The 23912-nt window shown below is 43.1% G+C and overlaps 1 protein-coding gene and 1 long non-coding RNA gene across 10 annotated transcripts in view; one reads left to right on the top strand and one right to left on the bottom strand.

The window, feature by feature from the left end:
* VGLL4 (vestigial like family member 4) overlaps positions 1-23912 on the top strand; it is a 175005-nt gene that overhangs the window by 6203 nt on the left and 144890 nt on the right. For all 9 annotated transcript variants that reach the window (XM_021071118.2, XM_021071114.2, XM_084989513.1 and 6 more), the window contains one exon: positions 12755-12831. In XM_021071118.2, coding sequence (XP_020926777.1) covers positions 12768-12831 — 64 coding nt within the window. In that variant the 5' untranslated portion in view covers positions 12755-12767. The remainder of the gene's footprint in view (positions 1-12754; positions 12832-23912) is intronic.
* Positions 13140-23676, bottom strand: LOC146397429 (uncharacterized). The gene is made up of 3 exons (XR_014823850.1): positions 22236-23676; positions 19303-21693; positions 13140-18646 (listed from the first exon to the last, which is right to left on the bottom strand). It is a non-coding gene; the product is annotated as an uncharacterized LOC146397429 (long non-coding RNA).

Genomic DNA, 23912 nt, shown 5'->3' with positions numbered 1-23912 from the left:
TGGTAGTAGGACCAGTGAAAGAGTATTTTGAACAAGGCCTGGCTTCTCTTTGGGAATGTGGCATATAATTCAGGATTGTGAGAAATACAGACCATAAGGTGAAAGCTTTTAAGTACCATTTTCTGAATCTTAAGAGTTATCCGCTGGAGTTTAGCGGCAGGTTTCTTGAGCATGACTAAGTAGATACCATCCTTCCTGATACTGAACCTGTTCTCAGAGTCTGAAGTCCTCAGGGGTTCAGTGGGGACCCCAGGACTCCAGGGCCCTGCTGCCTGTGTTGTCTGCCCCACACTCTCACCCACCAGCTTGCTGGGAGAATCTTCTCACCTGCCTTGCTCACTGTTCATGTGCTTCTGTGCCCATCTCTAGTCAAAGAAAGTAAAATAGGGTGTGGTTTTCATGTTCCCTGGAGGGGAGGGCTTGTCTTCCTTTGCTGTCTTTAGAAATTATCAGATTATTGCCTCATATACATCTCAAGGTATAGGGGAAAGAGCACAGGAGTAGAAGTCTTGTCTTAGTTGCTGCTGAAAGGTATGCTTTATTTTCATTCCCCCCGCCCCCCGTTTTTTCCCAGCTAACTTCAGCTAGATAAATGCTTTTCTCCAAAAAGTCTTTATGAAAATCAGCTTCAGAATACTAAAAATAGCATTGGATGGTGAGTCAGGAGACTTGGAATCCAGTTTAGATTCTTCAGGAAGTCACTTATATTCTTGGCACCTTAGTTTTTCATCTGTAGAAATACATAATAATCCTAGTTGGCCAACTCACAGAGGGAATGTGATGAGGTAACTCATGTGAGTGTGTTATGAAAAGTACATGCTGCACAGCCCTAAGATGGCAGAAGGATGGCATGGTATTTCTCACTTGACTTTACAAGGTATTTTCAGTTACATTGTATTATTTAATCTACATGCCAAGCTTGTGACCCTATGAGGTGGGCAACATGGTTACCATTTTCTTCGAGTGACCCTGGGCCTGGGGAGGTTAAATGGCCCTACAATTGGTGGGAGGCACTGAGAGCAAAGCCTGGAACGTAATAGTCTTTCAGTGATGATTGACTGGACGAGTGCATGTGTTAAGGTAGGGCTCAAACTTTGGTTTTCTGATGCTCAAATCCTGGTTCTGCTTAGTTAACAGATAGTAAATGTGAAAAGAAAAAAGAATTGGAGGAAGGAAGGAGGGCACTGGGCACTGGTGGGGAGGAGTGTGGGGCTGGAGCTCCCCCACCTGCAGTCCTGAGGACCCAGGGCCATGTTTTCCCAGCACCACTTATTGAAAAGACTGTCTTGACAGAGACAATATTGTGGAGTAGAAGGACTCAAGCTTACCTCCTCTGACAAGAAAACCAAAATTACAACTAACTGTTGAACAGCCATCAACAAAATAGACTGGAAGCTACCAACACAGATATCCTATTCCCAAAGACAAAGAAGAAGTCACATCAAGATGGTGGTGGTGGGGGGGTGCTTTCATGAAATAAGCAATCCCATAACCATTGGGTGGTGACCTAGAGACTGGAAAATAACAATCACAGAGGCTCTCCCACAGGAGTGAGAGTTTGGGGCCCTGTGTCCGGCTCCTGTGCTTGGGGGTCTGGCATTGGGAGGAGCCCCTGGAGTATTTGGCATTGAGGACCAGTGAGGCTTGAGCGCAAGAGCTCCACAGGACTGGGGGAAACAGAGGCTCCACTGCTGGAGGGTGCACGCAGGGTTTCATGTGCACTGGGTCAAAGCAGGTACTCCATAAGAATCTGGATCAGGCCCACCTGTGGGTCTTGGAGGGTCTTCTGGGAGAGCTGGGGGTGGCTGTGGCTCACTTTGGGGACAGGACATTGGAGGCAGAGGTTCCGGGAATATCAGCAGCATGGGCTCCCCCTGGAGACTGCCATTTTGGAAAAATCTGGACCCACCCATCAGGGCTGAGAAGGCTCAGGCCAAACAACAAATAGCGTGGGAGCACAGCTTCACCAATCAGCAAACAGGCTGCCTACAGCCCTCCTAGGCACAGAGCCACCTCTAGTTACACCCAAAGACAAAACCCCACCCACCAGAGGAACAAGACTCAGCTTCACCTAGCAGTGGCCAGGCACCAGTCCCTCCCATCAGGAAGCCTGCACCAAGCCCCTGTACTAACTGCAGCCACAAGGAGGGGCAGACACCAGAAACTAGAGAGGCTAAAATCCTGTAGCCTGCAAAAAGGAGACCACACAAAAAGCTATACAGAATGAAAAGTCAGAGAAATATGAGTCAGTTGAAGGAAAAAGACAAAACTCCAGAAGAACAGCTAAATGGAGATAAGAAACCTACCTGAACAAGACTTTAGAGTAATGCTAGTAAACATGATCCAAGATCTCGGGAAAAAAAAGAAAACTAGAGGCAAAGATTGATAAACTAGAAAAAATGTTTAACAAAGGAATAGAATATTTAAAGATTCAACAAGCAGAGATGAACACAATAACGAAAATAAAAAAATTCCCTAGAAGGAACCAATAGCATAATACAGGAGGCAGAAGAACAAAAAAGCAAGGTCGAAGACAGACTGGTGGGAATCACTGATGTAGAAAAGAATAAAGAATGAAAAGAGTTGAGTTCCTACCATGGCTCAGCAGAAATGAATCTGACTAGCAACCATGAGGACTCAGGTTCAATCCGTGGCCTTGCTCAGTGCATTAAGGATCCGGCGTTACTGTGAGCTGTGGTATAGGTTGCAAATGCAGCTTGGATCTGGCATTGCTGTGGCTATGATGTAGGCTGGAGGCTACAGCTCCAATTCGACCCCTAGCCTGGGAACTTCCATGTGCCGTGAGTGTGGCCCTAAAAAGACAAAAAAAGAAAAAGAATGTAAAGAGTTGAGGAGAGTCTATGAGAACTCTGGGACAACTTTAAACACACCAGCATTTACATTATAGGGGAACCAGAAGACTAAGAGAGAGAGAAAGGCTAGAGAAAATATTTGAGGAAATAATAGCTGAAAATTTTCCTAACATGGGAAAGGAATCACTCACTTAAATCCAGGAAGTTCAACAAATACCATATAGGAGGAACACCTCAGGATGCATTTTAATCAAACTGACCAAAATTAAAAACAGAGAAAGTACTGAAAGCAGCTAGAGAAAAGCAGCAAATAACATTCAAGTGAACACTGATAAGGTTATCAGCTGATTTTTCAGCAGAAACTGCAGGACAGAAGCGAGTCGCATGATATACTTAAAGTGATGAAAGTAAAAAATCTCCAAGATTATTTTACCTAGTGAGGCTGTCATTCAGATTTGAAGGAGAAATCAAAAGCCTTACAGACAAGCAAAAACTAAGAGAATTCAGCACCACTAAACCAGCTTTACAACAAATACTGAAGGAACTTCTCTAGGCAGAAAAGAAAATACACAACTAGAAAGGAGAACACCAGTTAAGGCAAACATATAGTAAAGGTAGGAAATCATTCATACATAAATGTGATACCAAAACCAGCAGTTGTGTGGAGGGTTCACATGAAGGATCCTGGAAATGTATTTGCAATCAAGAGACTAGCAACTTAAAGTAATATTGAGTATGTATAGACTTCTACATCAAAACCTCTTGGTAACCACAAACCAAATTCTGCAATGGATACACACACAAATGAGAAAAAGCAATCCAAACACAACACTAAAGAGTCATCAAACCACAAGAGAAGAGAACAAAAGAAGGGAAGAAGACCAACAAAAAACAAATCCAAAACAGTTAACAAAATGGCAGTAAAAATGTATGTATCACTAATTACCTTAAACAAAATGGACTTCTGAATGCTCCAATCAAAAGACATAGACTGGCTGAATGGATAGGAGAACAAGACCCATATATGTGCTGTATAAAGAAGAAGTGGTACATATATACAATAGACTATTACTTGGCCATAAAAAAGAAAATTATGCCATTTGATGCAACTAGAGATGATCATACTAAGTGAAGTTAGTGAAAACCAACCATCATATGATATCACTTATGTGGAATCTAAAAAGATACAAATGAACTTATTGCAGAGGAGAAATAGACTCACAGACTTCAACAAATTTCTGGTTACTATAGGGGACAAGTGGGGGAGGGTGGACTGGGGGTTTGGGATTGGGATATGCCCACTGAGGTATATGGAATGACTGGCCAACGGGGACCTGCTGTATAGCACAGGGAACTCTATCAGATATTCTGTAATAATCTATATGGGAGGAGAATATGAAAAAGAATGGATGTGTGTATATGTGTAACTGAATTACTTTTTGTATAGCAGAAATTATCACAATACTGTAAATCAACTATACTTCAATAAAACTTTTAAAAATGAGAAAAATAAAGGGTTACACAAATGAGAGATTTTTAGCAAGAAGAACAGAGAGGGATGATCTGAGGATTGGCTATTGACAGCGAGGATGTGTGTGGCAAGAAGTTGGGGGAGGGGCATCAGTTGGATACACTATGGAGAAGATACATCTGGGAGGTTAATTCACATCTATTTGGCATGCCTGAAGCTGTGCTTGCATGTGGGCACTAGAATCTGGTGACCATTCAGTCTGAAATTTCATTTCAGTTATCCTTGCTGAGACATACATTTAGCCAGATTAACCACTTGTGATCCACACCTAGGGCAGTGAGTTCACGGTTCCTGTAACATCTGTGTACAGTGTTTACTACAAATAGGAGATAGCAGTGAAAGCCTCTCAATTCTTTTGCTTTTTAGGGCCAGACTCTCTGCATATGGAGGTTCCCCGGCTAGGTGTTGAACCGGAGCTACAGCTGCCATCCTGCACCACAGCCACAGCAATTCAGGTTCCGAGCTGCACCTGCGACCTACACCATAGCTCATGGCAACGCCGGATCCTTAACCCACCAAATGAGGCCAGGGGTGGAACCTGCAGTCCCATGGTTCCTAGTCGGATTCGTTTCTGCTGCACCACAACTAGAACTCCCAAAAGCCCCTGTATTCTTGATGGCCAGAAGGGTCCTGCACCCCCTGTTGTGTTGTGATACTTAATCCTTGTAGCCTTGTCCTTTAAGTTGTACGGTATTAGCTGAGGCCAAATTAGATTAGCTCAGGAAGGGGTTCTGACTGAGTGATGGGGAGTTCCCAGTGGGAATGAGGGATACTGCAGAGTGTGCATCTGGAAGTCGGGTGTGCTGTCAGGACCCCAGGAGGGATGTCTTCCTCTTTCTAGGCTTTAGCCAAGTGACTTTTTGGCTGGAATATCAGAGGGTTTGAGTGGGCGCTGCTCCCACCCCCTCCCACTGGTTTCTACTTCTATCCAAGGCAGTTGCTCTGTGTTCTCACACTCTCCCCTGGAGGACGTTGTAGCTCTGCCACTGTCACTGGAGGAGCCCTGGGGGAGCAAAGCCTGGTGCTGTGTGGTCTCTACCCTGGAAATCTCCTTGGAACACTTCCATGGCATCTTGAAATTCTATTCCCTTGCCTGAAAAGAACCCCAACTCTAATCTGTTCCATAGTTCTTCCCAGGATAGGTACTCATGTCCTCCTGTTGATCAAAAGACAGTCCTTTGTGGAAGCCCAAAATAATGGTCTAATTTAGAGCTGGGCTTGTCATTAGCACTGAATGTCCCTAAATTTTAGAACCTTTATAATTGATACCTATTATTTCCTAATTTTCATCCTTAAGCTCGTTGGAATATTATTGGGGATAAGGGAGTCTCAGGAAAGGAATATTGGCCTACAGAGAAAATACTGAACATTGCTTGGGAAAAAATACCCTCAAAAAACAAAATGTGTATTCTCTTCGTGATGAGTTATTTAATTGACAACAACCACAAGAAAAGATGAATGGATAGACCAGAAATGGGTTGCAACACAGTAGAACCCTTACAGATGGGCTTTGTCTTTATTCAGAACCACATTCCTCTTCCTTTAATGGTGTTATTATGTTCCTGGGGGTCAGCCTTTCAAATGATTATATTTTTGGTTATCATGCTATTGTAAAAAAATGACCACAGAAATGAGAACACATCATTGCGATGTTCTTAGATTTATTTTCTGGATGTTGCATGGTTCTTTGCAAAAGGTAGTGGATGATTTGTGGTCCATAAAGATATGAAATCAACCAGACATGTCTGTCCCCTGTTTAAAACTGCTCAAACCACTCAAGGTCTCCTCACTGACTTAGACCAAGATCTTGGCTCTGTCATTCCCTGTAGATTAGCGTAATGTGGCCCAGCCCACGTCCCTGCCTTTGCCTCCTGTCCTCTGGCCTCACCCCCTGTGCTGTGGTCAAGCAGCCCTCCTTGTCCCGTGTCCAGCTTTGGTCTGTCCCTTGCCTCTCCTTCACAAATCTAATTCCTCTTATCTCAGAAATCTCTCCAGATGACTCTGTCTAAAGGAGTGGCCAGTGCCCTTTTTTCAGTATATTTACAATCATTTGCAATTTATTTGATATGTTTGCATATGTTTTGACAATAATCATTCTAATACATATAAAGCCCACTCACTTCTCATAACACCCTATGAAGGAGGTAATATCAACATCCCCATTTTGCGGATGAAGAAACAGACACACATTGTTAAAGTCATTTTCCAGGTCATACCGCTAGGAAGTGGTTGAGCCAGTTCAGACTCACTGGTTAGTATTCCAAGATGGCCCTCTTATAACCACTATGTTAATTCACCTCTCAAGGGAGTGTGACCCTCCATCAAATACTGTAACCCTATAGCCGTAGTTCCCCCCACCACCCCTGGGTTACTCACAGGTTTTATTGAGTTTCTTGGGCTATGGATATTACATAAATTGTAAAAATCACAAGTCTTTATTTTGATTTTTATTTTTTATTACTTTTATAATTCCCCTTTATTTGCCTTGATCTTTTGTGGCCAGATAATGCCTAGTCCCTGGGCCTCATTTCCCACATATCATTGTGCCTGCCCCCTTGTCCTTATCTCGTACCTGGTTCCTAGAGATGCCTCCTAACTGATCACCAGCAGCTCCCCACTTTATCCCTCCCAGTTAAACCATCGTCCTCACAACTGCTCAATTAAAATGACCTCGACGTTCCCCCACCAGTCTGCCCACCAGGCCCTTGCTTGGGATGCCCGGTGCCTGCCATGGTAAGTGTCAACCCATCAGGCCAGCCTTGGGCTCGATCCCAAGTCCACCCACATTGTGCTCCCCAACTTAGCTGCTGCTGCTCCTGACAGAGGATTCTCAGTCCTGGCCAGGCTGGTCCCCCCACCCCTCATCCCTGGTTCTCAGGTTATCATTTCTGCCTCTCCACCTTCCCTCGGGCTCTGGGTCCAACAGGACTGTATTTGTAAGGCTAAGGGTACTTGAAAGGCTAAGGCGGGGTGCTTGCACCCAGGAACTATTCCAACAGGTAGGGTGATCCAGGTGAGCAGGCAGGCGAGGTCAGGGAGGAAAGTGCCCAGGGAAGAGGAGTGAAGGAAGCCTTTGAGGTGACTTTTGAAGACACAAACACCAAACTGACAAAAAATAGGTATTCATGAGGTAAACCCTTCAGCTGACCTTGACCTCTCTTCTATCACACACTACACATTTTAGTGTTTAACTCTATTTTGTCTTTTATTATGCTCTTATATTTGTCTCTTGTTTTACCATTTCATAAACTTTAGGTTCATGAACCAGATTGTAATTCTTTCAAAGCAGGGGTCATATCTTCTATTTCTCTGTGACCTCTCCTGAACACTTTGCTGAGCACAATAATTGTGTAATAAAAATTGGTTGGTTGCAATAATGAGGCTACCGCAGATGGCAGGTGCCTTGTTGATGAACCTTAAACACCTAATCTCTTAGCTCCTGATTTGAAGGTCGGTTGCTTGGGGTGAATAAACTTCAGTAGCTAACCTTGCATGATGCTAGGATTTTGAGTCCCCTTCTTTATGTCATGCGGTATTTTTATGCTCTGGTATTTTGCTTCTATGTATATAACACTTCTGCACATATTTTGCGTAACTTAGGCATATGTTAAGGCATCTTTTTGGGTTTAGAATTTTGAAAGCATTGTCCTTCAACTTAATGAGGCAATTAATGTAAGGAATTGTGAGTCGAAATACTACTGCATTTTAGAGTGGAATGCTTATCAGCTTCTATCTAATCAAAATAAGAGACTAACCCCAAATCTTTTGCCTGAGTAGGAAAGTGGCTTGGGTGAAGAGAATGTGACTGAGTTTCCGCAAACCTTTTCTTTCAGTCTGTTCCAGACTTTTCTTTGTTTCCTCTGCCTTGGAGCAAGTTCCCAAATCCTTACTCAGGAGATGATCTCTTTTATTGGACAAGGAAGAGGAGGCCAGTGACTTTCACTCATTTTTCTCTCATATACCTCTGATGTGACTTAGCTCTACTGTCTTACCCCCCACACTTTGTTGCTGTCTTCTCTTACTGCCCCGATCCTGCACTCCTTGTCACCTTGTGCTTGCCACATCGCCATGTCTTTCCAGTCATCCCTGTGTCTTTCCAGTCATCCCTGTGTCTTTCCAGTCATCCCCTTGCCTCTGGCTTCTTGCTCCATGGGCTGGGATCACATGGAATCACCAGAGTCACTTTCCTGGAACACGTAGATGGCCGAGTTATTTCTCTGTGATTTCAGTGGCTCCCTAATGCAAATGAAATCCAGCCCAAAGCCCGGTGAAGCCCTCAGTCCTTGCATGATGTGGCGCCTGTCCAAATCTTCATCCTTGTTACTTCCTGTCCCCAGTTCATTCACCTCTTCTGGCCGATTTGGGCAACTTTCTCTGGGGTGAACTCTGCTTCTGTCCTTCCCTTCTGGGCTTTTTATATTCATTTTTCAGAGGCCCAGCTCACCTTCTCTTTCCTCCACAAAGCCTTTCAGAATTCATTTGTATTTCTATAAGATTTTGTTTATAGCACCATTTTGACACATAATGTATTGTGCTTTAATCCGTGGCTTCCCTAAGTGTTCCCTTAGAGCTGTTTTAGGTTAAAAGAATGACCAATGAAATTTGAGAAATTTCAAGTGTACAGCTGCCATCCTCGCTGCCTCTGTCCCCAGCAGAAGGCAGGGCAGCACATCAAAAACAGGAAGGAATGACGTTCCCTGGTGGCCTAGAGGTTAAGGACTTGGTGTTGTCACTGCTGTGGCTTGGATTTGATCCCTGGCCTGGGACCTTCTGCATGAAGTGGGAATGGCCAAAAAAAGAAGAGGAAAGCACAGGAAGGAAAAGAAACTGCTTAATTTGGTTTATTTCAGTGCTCCCCAAACTTACTTGTCCTAGAAAAATTATTTTCTTACAATATATGAACATGTAGTGCCAAAACACCTTGGAAAACCACTGCTTTAAACCAGATTTCTTGGAGTTCCTGTCGTGGCACAGTAGCAATGAATCCGACTAGGAACCATAAGGTTGCAGGTTTGATCCCTGGCCTCGCTCAGTGGGTTAAGGAGCAGGCGTTGCAGAGAACTATGGTGTAGGTGGCAGACTCGGCTCGGAACCTATGTGGCTGTGGCGTAGGCTGGCAGCTATAGCTCCAATTGGACCCCTAGCCTGGGAACCTCCATATGCCGTGAGCGTGGCCCTAAAAAGCAAAACAAAACAAATTTAAAACTAGGTTTCTTGTAGGCGTATCTTGAAAATTGAAAGTTCTTTGAAGGCAGCTATTGGGCTTTGTTTACTTTTCCTGCCTTAATATGTAGTAGATACTATTTATTGAATGAAGCCACATTGCAAGACCAAGACCTGATGTTTCTTTGGAGGCCTGAAGCGTGATTATTGTAAAGTAAAGCTGGTCAGTTATGCCTTGTAAACTGGCACATACATACGTGGTAGGTACTCAGTAAAGGCCAAAGAATGCTCAGTGTCTCTGAAGGGTGCACAGAAGAAGGTGTTTTTTCCTTAGTTGTTGAACTAATAGGGTGTGTCTGTTTTCCTAATAATTGTGTGTGTGTGCGCGCGTGTGTGCACGCGCGCATGTTTAAATAATCCAAAGAAGGAAAGCTGGGTAAAAGTTGCATGATTATCTAGATTTTTCCACCATTTTAAACTCTTTTGCAATGTTTGCTTTTATAGGTATGCTGTAATTTAAGAAAACAGAATTAAAAATGAAAATCCAGGTGTTCCCACTGTGGCGCAACGGAAGTGAATCCAACTGTTATCTATGAGGATGCAGATTTGATCCCTGGCCTTGATCAGTAGGTTAGGGATCCAGTGTTGCCATGGGCTGTGATGTAGGTCACAGACTGCTGGCTCAGATCCAGAGTTGCTGTGGCTATAGCTGTGGCGTGGGCCGGCAGCTACAGCTCCGATTTGACCTCTGGCCTAGGAACTTACATATGTCACAGGTGCGGTCCTAAAAAATAAAAATAACAAATAAAAAATAAATAATCCAGGAGTTCCTGTTGTAGCTTGGCAGGTTAAGAATCTGATTGGTATCCATGAGGATGAGGGTTCAATCCCTGGCCTCCATCAGTGGGTTAACAATCTGGCGTTGCCACAGGGAGTGGCGTAGGTCACAGATGTGGCTTGGATCTAGTGTTGCTGTGACTGTGGTGTGGGCCGGCAGCTTTGAACTTCCCATATACTGTGGGTATGGCCATAAAAAAAATCCAGGTTTATTAAAAAACACAAAACTAGATAAATTCGTGATGGGTGGTGGTGAGAGCGATAAAACACGACAAAATTTATTTATTTTTATGGCTTGCATTATATTTCTTTATAATTGGTAGTATTATCATTTTTGTCTTTTTAGGGCCATGCCCACGGCATATGGAAATTCCCAGGCTAGGGGTCAAATCAGAACTGTAGCCACCAGCCCACGCCATAGCCACAGCAACTCTGGATCTGAGCCGGCAATCCGTGACCTACACCACAGCCCATGGCAACACTGGATCCCCAAACCACTGAGCAGGGCCAGGGATTGAACCCGCATCCTCATGGATACTAGTTGGGTTTGTTACCGCTGAGCCACAACGGGAACAGCTTTTTTTTTTTTCTTTCGTCTTTTTAGCACTGTGCCCGTGGCATATGGAGGTTCCCAGGCTAGGAGTCTAATCGGAGCTGTAGCTGCCGGCCTACGCCACAGCCACAGAAACTTGGGATCTGAGCCTCATCTTCGACCTATGCCACAGCTCATGGTGACGCTGGATCCTTAACCCACTGAGCAAGGCCAGGGATCGAACCTGCAACCTCATGGTTCCTAGTTGGATTCGTTAACCACTGAGCCACGATGGGAACTCATGATTTTGTTTTTTTAATTGAAGTATAGTTCATTTATAATGTGTTAGTTTCAGGTGTACAGTGAAGTGATTCAGTTATACATACTTATGTACCTATTTTTTTTCGGATTCCTTTTTTTAAGTTCCTAGGCCGGGGTCAAATCGGCCATGCCACAGCCACAGTAACTCAGGATCTGAGCCATGTCTGCAACCCACACCACAGCTCAGGGCAATGACAGATCCCCAATCGACTGAGCGAGGCCAGCAAGCGAACCCAGATCGTCATGGATTCTAGTCAGATTCATTTCTGCTGTACCACAAGGAGAACTCCAAGATTCTTTTCCCTTATGGGTTGTTAGAAAATATTGAGTATAGTTCTCTGCTGTACAGTAGGTCTTTGCTGGTTATCTGCTTTATACGTGGTAGAGTGTATATGTTAACCCCAACTCCTAATTTATTCCCCCTCTTTCCCCTTTGGTAACTAAATTTGTTTTTTATGTCCATGGATCTATTTCTGTTTTGTATGTAAGTTCCTTTTACCTTTTTTTTTTTTTTTTTTTTTTTTTTTAGATTCTGCTTATAAGTCATAACATATGCTATTTGTCTTTTTTCTGGCTTACTTTGCTTATGATAATGATAATCTTAGAGTATGATAATCTCTAGGTCCATCCTTGTTGCTGCAAATGGCATTATTTTGTTCTAAAACATAACATTTGAAAATAAAGATTCCTAGTGGACTTAAAATACCATTTGACTTACCAGTGGAATTCACACGTTTCATGAGTACATTGCATATTTTAAGCTGCACAGTTTTTCAGCATCTCTCAGCTAAGGCGGCAAAAGAACAGGATGGTTCAATCTTAGTTTTTTTGTTTGTTTGTTTGTTTGTTTGTTTTTTGCTTTTTTTAGGGCCGCACCCATGTCATACAGAGGCATCCCAGGCTAGGGATCCAATAGCAACTGTAGCTGCCGGCCTACACCTCAGTCATAGCAATGTGGGATATGAGCCATGTCTGTGATCTACACCACAGCTTATGGCAATGCTGGATCCTTAACCTACTGAGCAAGGCCAGGGATAGAACCTGCATCCTCATGGATCCTAATCAGATTCGTTAACTGCTGAGCCACGACAGGAACTCCCAATCTTAGTAATTTTTATGAAAACTAATAAACCAACAACAACTGCCACCACAACAAAAACCTCAGACTGGTAGTAATGCTGTGTTCATAGAGTAGCTTTTGTTCTGAGGACTGTGTTTTCCTGACTGTGTCTGTGCAGGCATGTTATGCGTGCACATAAACATTTATAAGCACAAATAGCAGTGCATGAATATTCACAGTATCCCTCCTTTTAGTTCTGACTTGAGCTGCTTCTGGAATTGGCAAGGTTTAGCTTAGTAGACAGAATGGAATTTAACCCCTTTCTCTATCTGTTCCTGAACCACGTCCATTGGATTCCTTCCCAGGATAGGAAGAGGTTCACCTTCAGAATTGTTATCTGCATTTGGTGGAGAAATCATTCTAATTGTTCTAATAATAAGAGTCTTTTGAAGTCCCTTTAAATTCTTTTTTTTCTCCCACTCTTTTTCTTCTTTTAGGCTCCAGCCAGGAATGGAGACGCCATTGGATGTTTTGTCAAGGGCAGCATCCCTGGTGCATGCTGACGATGAAAAACGTAAGTCAGGGAATACATTTTAAGTGTTTTTACCTAGGCCCCCAGTCTTCTGCAGTAGGATACAGTCACGTCTTTCTCCATGTGTTTTGTGGCTTTCTGCTGTTAATTTTGGCTGTTTTCTTCAGAGACAACAGCTTGGCATCTTTGGTTTGTTTTCAAGTGCCAAAACATGTTAGGCTTATAAATGTTACCTTTGGATGTTGGGGCTTGAGTTGTTCACTCCAGGAAGTCTTTTCATTTGCAGCTTACGCTGGCGGCATCTGGAATGGAGCTGCTTTTTAGGTGTCTCTAGAAGTTTAGATAAATATGTGTTGGTGGATAAACTAGTTGATTAGAAGAGAACTAGAGAGGCAAAGAATCATCCAAGATCATTTGTGTCATTGGAAGTGTGCAGTACATATAATGGGAAACAGTTGTGCAAATTCCACATGCATAGTTGAGAGAGAGTAAGCATGAGTATGTGTCGGGAAGCAATCACTAATGCAGTGAGGGTGGAGGAAAAGAGAGGACATCAGCGTTGGAAGAGCATTTGTCATTGTGTTAAAGTGATTTTCCTGCTTATCCTATGGTATATTTGTTTTTATATGTTACTGTTCAGAGTTAAAATTGCTCGCTAAGCAGTATTTGTAAGAATGACTATCTTAGGTGGAAGCACGTTTGAGTGTTCTTTTCTTAAGCACTGAAATGCTACTAGCAAAAAGATTTGTGTGGTTGAGCTTTTATACATTTTGAGTTGTTTTTGATTTACAAGATTACTGTGTGTTTTAAGTTCTTGAAGATGTGCAACTTTCCAGTTTGTTTCTTTTTCTTTTTTTTTTTTTTTTTTTGGCTGCATCTACAGCATGCAGTCATGCAGTTCTCAAGCCAGGCATCAAACCTGTGCCATACCAGTGACAACGCCGCCAGATCCTTTACCCCTGAGCTACCAGGGAATTCTTCCAGTTTAGTTCTTAAGACTTAAGGTCTGCATTTTTGCTACCTGATAGGACTTTTATCTGTCTGAGTCTCAGGTTCCTCATTAGTAACATGAACTAAGACTACCTACTTAGCATCTGTGAAGATTAAATGGGCTATTTTGTATATAGTGCTTACCTTAGCTCTCACTCCTGGGGTGACTGCTTTACCTTGTTGCCTCTTAGCCCTTTGGCAGCCCTCTAATGGGACTTTGGCCCCCTATGTATCTTCCCACCTCCTGACTACCACCACTCACACGAGATTGTCTGTAGATGAGTCACTAGATAGTCATTACAGTTTTTTCCACCCTTTTGTATAATTTACATTTGTTTAGCTTTTGATTATTGGGGGGTATAATTATCCCCGCCAAGGAAATTGAAGCTCAGGGTTGTTGAGTGTCATTTCCAGGGACACTGAGCGAGGAGGGAAGCTCAGGTTGTAGGCTTTTATCTAAACAACAAAAACCTCCTTTATGCCTCTAAGACTTCAATACCTGTGACTGACTTGAGCAGCTAGTTACAAATTTCGTTGAACATTAATACAGCTAATTTAGAAGTTTCTTTTTTATATAGGACATTATTTTGAATTCCTCTGCTTTATAATGCCCACATTGAATTCGGATCAATATAACAAAATCATATTTATACAAAGGAAATACCAGTAAGGACCTCAGGGTGGCTTCAGGTGTCCTGAGTGTAGAGAGTAAAAGTTTCTTCACTCTTTTTTTTTTTTTGCTTTTTAGAGCCACACCTTCAGCATATGCAAGTTCCCAGGCTAGGGGTCCAATAGGAGTTGCAGCTGCTGGCCTACACCACAGCCACAGCAGTGCCAGATCCGAGCTGAGTCTTTGACCTATACCGCAGCTCACGGCAATGATGGATCCTTAACCCACTGTGCGGAGCAGGGATCAAACCCGTGCCTTCATGGATACTGGTTGGGTTCATTTCTGCTGCACCACAACAGGAACTCCTCTTCACTCTTCCTGCTACCTTCTCTGCTGATCTCCTGGCACTGGCTTTTGTATCACTCTGATCAGGTTGGAGGCCTGGATGGTTCCAGATGCAGAGAGCAGTGATTGAAGGCTTATGGATAAAGGGTGTTTATGGATGAACAAGGGGCAGTCCTGCCTTCATGGGGCTTATGAACTTAGTTACGCCTAGACTGTTGCAGCTGTAAAGTGTATAGACAGGGAATGCTTACTTTCCTCCTGCCTTGAACATAGTATCAGTGTTTTACTGAAGAATGATGTGTGCATAGGTAAGACCAGAATGATCATAGAGAATACTTCATTCTGGAATGTTCTTTGACCTTGGCAATGCAGAATCTGAGCTGAGTCTGTGACCTAAACCACAGCTCATGGCAACACCAGATCCTTAACCCACCGATTGAGACCAGGGATCGAACCCCAGTATTCACGAATACTAGTTGAGCTCATTACTTCTGAGCCACAATGGGAACTCCCTTGGAATCATTTTTTTACATATAAGGAAGAGCAAAAAAAGCCCAAAGATGTCTGTAATTGATATTATTAACAGGGAGGCAACTTTTTTTTGAGAACTTTTTTTTTTTTTTTTTTTTTTACTGTGGTGCTCTGTGCACCACCCACAAGGGAGCAAAGCTCAAAAACCAGGGGTTTTTGCTGTATTTTCTATTACCTAATGTAAGTCTGAAAATTCTTGCCATTTATAGAGAAAGTTGAACGTTAAGTTTAAAGCCTTTCACTTGATTTCTTGAGACCTATTTGTGCTTGTTCAGCCTGATTCAGCGTTCTCTGACCTACATTAATTCTATTTTCGCTTTTGTTATAAATTACTCTTACACTTCACATTCTCCTCCACCTTAAAAAAGTCTTGTGTGTGTAATCTGATTTGGGTGTATTATTACATACAGAAAAATATTCTCCTCCTTGCGATCAGTTTTCCAACTCCTGTGGGTGACCTAAATGGTTCTCTTTTCTTTTGCTGCTGGAGAACCAAAAACTTGGGCGTTTTTGAAGATGCTGTTGTTTTAGCATTTGGGGGAGAACAGGGCCTATTAGGAATCGAGTATAATACCTGATAGTCTTAAGGCTTCATTCTGTCTACCAGCGGAGAATAAAAGAAAGATCTCAAGGGTACACCTCGGAGCTAAAGTCAATAGTGAAATGGTAGTAACACAATAGCCTCTTATCTGGATGGCCTGGAAGGAATACATTTACTTAAAATAATCACCCCACTGCTCCCGAGACATTGATTTAATCAACATCCAGGGTAATCCTGGAAGGTACTTAATGAAAAGACAACGTGAGATGGCCAGTTTTCCATGTGCTTGAGGAATCTCTCCTTTCAGGGATTATTAATGCTGGCGCTGGGAAGAGTGTAACCTTTTTCCAAGTCTATGTTTTGGGGAATCAAAATTAAACAGAATTCGAGGACAGGACCCATAGGCACTAATGTTCAAAACCACCCATGGGTTCAGATGTGTATGTATCTTCCGATGGGAAGTTCTTGTATCTGCTGACTTCCTCACTTAGGTTGAAATAAGTGCAAGGAACGTGCAACTTTGCTTTTGAGGATTTTGGTGGAGGGGGTGGTACTTTAGATCCGGTCTAACGAATACGTGTCTGATCAGAACAAGCTGGATCAGGCTGGTGTGAGTGATTCCAAGAGCAGCAGGAGAAGAGGGGAGCCTTTTCAGGGTTGCTGCTGCATCTGCTCCTAGAGATTCACTAACTCCTTGTTGGGTGAAGGTCACTGAAAGCTGACGAATTGTGGAAACATAAATTACCATAATCCTTCCAAGGAAGGCATTCCTGGGAGCACAAGCTTTTGTTATTATAGGGACTGATGCCCCAGATGTGTGGACCATTTTCACATGTATAGGTTATGGTCTATTTTGCCTTAAAAAGGGAAACAAGAAACCTGTCTGACTAATTAGAAACACAGAGATCAGCTGCGCGTAAGTACTGTCTTCTCAGATGTTTTCTTTCCTCCAGGATCACCACCACTATTAGTCAGCCTCCTCATCAATAAAGTCACTGTGTGTATAGGTTATGGTACTTTAGCCAGAACTTTCCTGTGACCAGACCAGCTGCGCCTGCTCCTGTAATTTTTTTTTTTCTATCTTGCCTTTCCTCTTATTCTCTTGCCTTTCCTCTCAGCATCTGATGCAGCAGCTTTCAAACATGCCATGGGCCAGAGTAAAAAAGCATTTACATTGTGACCCTTGTACTCATAATGACACAACTGATACAAAAGTGTCATGAAACAGCTTGAACAATGTAGCCTGATTTGCCTGTATTTCTCTGCATGTTACTTTATCCAAATAGAAGTTGGGTCATGACTCATCCATCAAATTGACTTTAGGATACACAAATCAGTTGGGACCTGCAGCTTAAAGAATATAATTTGGTTTATACCTTTCTCTGGATAAACCCTTCTGGTGCCTCCATTTATGTACTGGATTTGACTAACACATGGGGCATGCAGGTACAGTGAGCCAGGGTATTAGTCCGAGCTGGAATCATTGGTGACTGGACAGGTGACCTCATCACATTGTTCTTGGTCGAGAGCCCTGAAGGACTCGGCCCATCCACTGTCGGCAAGCAGGACTGCTCCCTCAGAGCCATTGCCTCTCTATCCTAAGCCTATGTTGTTCCTGATTTTTAGAGTCAGTGCTCAAGAAAATGGTCATTTCCCTTTGGCTAAACCTGTTGAGGTCCCTTTTGTTCCCCAAGGCATGCTCCTAGCTGCACCATGGTTCCATGGAGACTGCCTGAGAGACCCTGTTTGAGAGCAGGCTGGTCAGATCTTCTGCAGCCTAATTTGATGCCTTAGGTTGCTGCCTTTGTGATCTTTATCCTTCCTGTCCTAAACACCTGTAGGGATACCATGCATTCAAGACTGAGGCTCACTTGTGGCAGCAAACCCCAAAGAGAGGAGGAAGGAGTATTTGTAAACATTCTGCAAACACCCACCCTGGTGATTCTGATGTTGAGTCCTTAACCCACATGTGACTTACTGACTCACTGGTCTGATAATACTCCTGGGGGAGTTCTGGATCTGTAGCTTTAAGAGGAAGGGGCTAGGAGTTCCCACTATGGCTCAGCTGGTTAAGGGCCCTGCATAGTGTCCTTGAGGATGTGGGTTCAATCGCTAGCCTTGCAGAGTGGGTTAAGCATCTGGCAGTGCCACAAGCTGCAGTGTAGATTGCATATACACCTTGGATCTGGTGTTGCCATCATTGTGGTGTAGGCCAGTAGCTGCAGCTCTGATTCAGTTCCTAGCCTGGGAACATCTATATGTCACAGGTGCAGCCTTAAAAAGAAAAAAAAAAAAAAAAAAAAAAAAAGGAGGGGCTAGATCCTTCTAGGATTGAGATGCTGTAATTCTTTGGCTGTCATTCATCCTTTAACCAGGTTCAGTTGCTAATATTTTGTCCCATTTCCTCCTCTCTCCTTCCTTCCCTTCCCCCTTCTCTCTATAAAATATCCACATATATGTGGATTATTTTTACTGAAAGATTGGAGAGCAAATGAGAGCTGGCCTGCCTCTTTACTCCTAAAAACTTATGTATTTCTTAACAAATAAGAACATTGTTTTACATAACCACAGTATGGTTATCTTTATTACAGTGTTACTTATATATAAGCATAAAACTGGGCATAAAATCTTTATACTTATAGTTCTTTTACAACTTCATAACCAGAACATGGACTTATAATTTAAATACAGCCTATAAAAGTTAGCTGTGATCCAATAGCTGACGATCTGCTAGAACTAAATCCTGTCCCGCTGCTGTCTGGTACCTACCTCCTTTGCGCGGGCCTTGACTCTTCAACGTCATTGTGGCTGTACTGCCATATGTCCTTGGCACAATTTCCCTACCGTTTGTATCAGTGCAAACTCTTTTTTTTTTTTTTTTTTGCTTTTTTAGGGCCACACCCATGGCATACAGAAGTTCCCAGGCTAGGGGTCGAATCGGAGCTACAGCTGCCAGCCTACACCACAGCCACAACAACACCAGATCCTTAACCCATTGAGTGAGGCCAGGGATCGAACCCATGACCTCATGGTTCCTAGTCGGATTCGTTTCCACTGTGCCACAACAGGAACTCCTATCAGTGCACACACTTGTGAAATCTAGATTATGGTGACATACATCGGTTTTCTCCCAGTGCAAATGCCTCCATTTCATACTAAATTTGTTTCTATCCTTTTCTCATTAGGCCAGGAAAAAAAAATGCAGACACACTCACCAGAATCATGTGCCAACACTTGATTATGGAGTAGGTATCTGACTCAAGATATGTTTATGTCAGACATTTTTTAAAAAGTTTCTCATTGAGGAGTTCCCATCGTGGCGCAGTGGTTAACGAATCCAAGTGGGAACCATAAGGTTGCGGGTTCGGTCCCTGCCCTCGCTCAGTGGGTTAACGATCCGGCGTTGCCGTGAGCTGTGGTGTAGGTTGCAGACGTGGCTCGGATCCCGCGTTGCTGTGGCTCTGGCATAGGCCAGTGGCTACGGCTCCGATTTGACCCCTAGCCTGGGAACCTCCATATGCCATGGGAGCGGCCCAAGAAATAGCAAAAAAAAGACAAAAAAGACAAAAAAAAAAAAAAAAAAAAAGTTTCTCATTGAAATACCAACGCAGTGGAGTGTCCTCACAGGCCCCTCAGCTTGAGGATTACTGTGCTTTCTCATTCAGTTCCCACAAGAGCCCTATTCAGTAGGTCCCACTATAACAGGCCCATTTTATGGACAAGGAAAGAGGTGTACAGAGCTTAAATGACTTGCCTCAGATGCCTACTGCTGAGGAGCCTCTCTTTACACTGAACTTTCTTTTCTATAAGTACCTCATTCAGCTCAAGGAGAGGATCTCAGTTCTGATGATAACAGGATCCCTCATTGCCAAAGTGCCTGAGCAGTTGTGAGCCAGCCATTATTTGGAGGCTTTGTAGAAGGGGGTAGGCGTTGGCTGGATGGCTGGACTTGAGGACCTCCCTCAGTCCAAGCTGGTCTGTATAGATTCTGTGGGTCTGTATAGACCCTAGGCCTGTTCAGGGCAAGGATTCTGTCCCATATTGCCTTGTACCCCAAGCATGTGCCATTTGGTGCATATGATCAGTCTTTAGTCAACATCTGTAGGTAATACAGTCACCACTGGATTGAAAAGCTCATCTCTCAGGAATTAATTTACTGGACACTGGCAAAAATGACTTACTGTAATTATCACTGTTACTACTAATAATGTACAGATTCCAAGGAATACTGTATCCTTCTTGATAAGACTTTAGAGTTTGCAAAACATTTTCTTTTGATTCTTATACCAAGAACCTTTGCAGTAGACTGAGTGGGAGGTGTCAGGAAAAAAATTAAGCTTTAAGACTTGGGGGTACCTAATTCAGGATGAGTGTTCGAAAAAAAAGCTTGAGGTGCTTCTCCCCCCACCCATCCCCCCCAATATCTTCCCATGCAGTAAGGTGCTACAGTCATCGGAAAAGAAACTGCTAACTGGGTGTCAGCTGCTCTTGGGTAGTGCAGAGTCCTCCAGGGAGGAAGTCACAGGTCTTGGGTGCCATCTTCTTCTCTTCCTCCATGTTCCCAAGCTGCCTTTTAATTTTCAAAATAAGGAGACTGAATTTACTGCCTTTTCTAAAGGTTGGAGTCATTACTAATAGATTTTGTGCCTTCAGTTATATACCTTCCAGTAATGATGGCCCATTGAAGGGGTCATCCCCCAGTAGCCCATTTTACTGTAAAACATAAGGTGGGATAGTATTATGTGCTTATTTAAGACCCTCTCTAGGTGTGGTTAGATGCTTTAATCAAAGTTCGCTTCCCAGGGTAGCACCTGGCATTTAACAAGGAGGCTACCCTCCAGAGACACGTCCTACGAATGTCTCTGCTATTTTTGTAGTTTTATATCAGATCAAATTAGCATATTAAATGTTAGAAATGGATCTCACTGGTGAAAATAATGGCTTGTTAATTAGCATAATGGATGTTGGAAATAGATCTTCCATCTATTAGACACTTGAGGATGGTTTATTATATTTCCTTTAAATGAATATTTTTCAATCTTTAGAAATCCCTCCTTTCCTTCAGTTCACATAAAAATGTTTTGAGCTATTTTAAAGTCATTTGCAATTCAATTTAAACTATCAGAGTCAAGAATCCTTGGATGAAGTACTTAATTTTTTCCCACATAATACTTTCCTTCCTCCCAGCCCCTTTGTCTCCCTGCAGGTCCTTCCGTCCCCATCCGCCCTTCCCCTCCCTGTATCTTGAGAAGGCTTGCCCTAATCAGAATCTTGTCCTGGCATCACCAGCACCCCTTCTTTGTTGGGTGTCTGCCAAACTCATCACTTGAAATTATGGTCTTCTCTACCCTCCCTGGCCTCATCAGTGTCCCTCCTGTAGGATGGACCATGCAGATCTAAATAGTGATCTGTGTCTGTGATCTTGGTACAGTGGACCCAGGAGCCCACCACCACCTTTGATTTAGTCGAAGGGTTCTTGAGGGTGAAGGGACAGAAGAGAGTGGGGTGGACTGGTGACAGATGCATGAAGCAGCCAAGTATAAGATGGAGGGAGCATTGGGGCCCCTGAATAGAAGGAAGGCACAGCTGCTCTTCTTTCTATTCAGGGGGCAGCCCACACCCAGCAATGGTCACCCCAGTGCCAGAGGTGGCCCACAGAACCAGTGTGCTGGCCTCTTCCTAACCCTGGGTATTGGGTTGGGAGCTTGAAATTAGCCCTCGTGGGAGTGATTAGGGCTTCTCCCCAACCCCCTCTACAAGCCAGTCATTACCACTTATGTGCATACCAGTGGCTCCTGCTGGCTACTTTTACTTGGGAATGTGGATCTCTGATTGTTAAGATACACCAAAGCCTGGAGTTCCCGCCGTGGTGCAGTGGTTAACGAATCTGACTAGGAACAATGAGGTTGCGGATTCAATCCCTGGCCTCGCTCAGTGGGTTAAGGATCCGGTGTTGCCATGAGCTGTGGTGGTGTAGGTTGCAGACACAGCTTGGATCCCATGTTGCTGTGGTTCTGGTGTAGGCCAGCGGCTACAGGCTCCGATTCGACCCCTAGCCTGGGAACCTCCATATGCCGCGGGAGTGGCCCAAGAAATGGCAAAAAGACAAAAAAAAAAAGATACACTGAAGCCTAGATTTTAAAATTTCTGGTTATTTAAAATTCCTTTTGAGGCAAACAGTAGTTCCCTTGCCAAGAAGGAACCTTTAAGTGTCTATCTAGTATGTGCTTTCTGGTCTAGTACCAATGGTTCTAAAAAGAACATATTTTTTTTTTTTTTTTTTTTAGGGCTGCACCCTCAGCATATGGAAGTTCCCAGGCTAGGGGTTGAATCGAAGCTGCAGCTGCTGGCCTACACCACAGCAACTCGGGATCTGTGCCATGTCTGTGACCTTCCACAGCTCATGGCTACCCTGGATCCTTAACCCACTGAGCAATGCTAGGGATTGAACCTTCATTGTCATGGATACTAGTCAGATTCATTTCTGCAGAGCCACGACGGTAACTCTAAGAACAGATTTTTTTTTTTTAAAGCAAATTCCATCAGCTTCTTTCCCCTCTCCCTTTTCAGTTGTGAATTACTATAACACTTCTTTAAGAGCTGAAAAAGGTGGTTTTTAGTTTTAAAACATATCCTGGTATCAGAGTTCCCTGTGTGGCTGAGCAGTTAACGAACCCAACTAGGATCCATGAGCTGAAAAAGGTGGTTTTTAGTTTTAAAACATCCTGGTATCAGAGTTCCCTGTGTGACTGAGCAGTTAACGAACCCAACTAGGATCCATAAGGATCCAGCGTTGCCAGGAGCTGTGGTGTAGGTTGCAGACGTGGCTTGGATCCTGCATTGCTGTGGTTGTGGCATAGCTGTAGCTCTGATTCAACCCCTAGCCTGGGAACCTCCATATGCCATGAGTGTGGCCCTAGATAGCAAATAAACAAACAAACAATCATATCCTGGTATCTATCATTATCTTAGTGTGGAAATTAATTGGGGTATGTGTGGTGTTTTTTTCTTCCCATTTAGAATTTTTTCATTGTCAAAAGACAAAGGCCACATCTTTTCTTCCTGTTCTTTTGCTTTCTTAAAGATTTATGTTGCACACTTATAAAATGCTTGTTGACATGGCGTTTTATGTGGATATAATTTGTAGAAGCAATACACATGGCATTTATGCTTTTAGAGAAATCGAATCAAGTTTGAAAAATTAATCTGTTGTATTCTCAGTGGCTTTTGAGTTATTGTAACTGCTTTTCATGGGAACAAACTCTTGATTCCTTGTAAATGAAATGAATATTTTTCATTTGAAATTGGGGGAAGTTACCATTTTTTTTCTTTAGGACTGTCTTTCTCATCAAACTTTACATACATGTGTTTTTTTTCTCATTAAAATATGTTTAAATGTCCCTTCTTTCATGGAACTTACCTTGTTTAACTGGGCTGTGGTCACTTTTGTAATGAAGTGGACAAGGCAGAAATCTGTTGTGTTTAGTAGTAGGCAGAGGTTGAAAAGAATGATTTTCTTCAGTTCCCTAGCAAAGGTGCTAGCTTAGGGTGCTTTGAATAAAACTCTTTAAATTACAAAACTCTTTAAATTACAGTGTTTCATTTGGGAATTCAGGAGGACAAACTGAATTTTTGGAGTAATATGGCAGCCTGAACACATGCACCAGGCTCCTCTCTAACCAAAAATCTTTTAAAATAACGAACTATGGACATTTGAAAAAAGATCTGTAACACTACTGGAAAAGCTTCTAGAAAGGGTACCTACCTCCAGTAGACCAACAGGAAGAATTCCTGGAAAACTGAAAACTGATGGCATTGGATTGACACAAGAAAACAAGATACAGGAAAATAAGAAAACAAAAATAAAAAATATCATAACCCAAAACACAGGTGCAAGACTGAATTCAAAGCAGAACTGACCAGTGACCAGTGATTAACTACTGCCAATGTGAAGGGGCCCTGGAGCAAACGTCAGGAAATTATAAGTATTCCCTTTTTAACCATGACCTCTGGCTGAGAACTTAGACCAAGCTCTCAAGAGAGTTGACCTCCTGCCTGGGAGCCTTTATCGTGTGGGTTTAGCGACTTGAGAGAAGCAGAGAGGAT

This window comes from Sus scrofa, chromosome 13 (genome assembly GCF_054392235.1).
Source record: "Sus scrofa isolate SSC_HxYL_T2T_F1_AM1 chromosome 13, Sscrofa_HxYL_maternal_Yorkshire_Landrace_v2.0, whole genome shotgun sequence".
Taxonomy (NCBI): domain Eukaryota; kingdom Metazoa; phylum Chordata; class Mammalia; order Artiodactyla; family Suidae; genus Sus; species Sus scrofa.
This window is presented reverse-complemented; position numbering and strand designations above follow the sequence as displayed.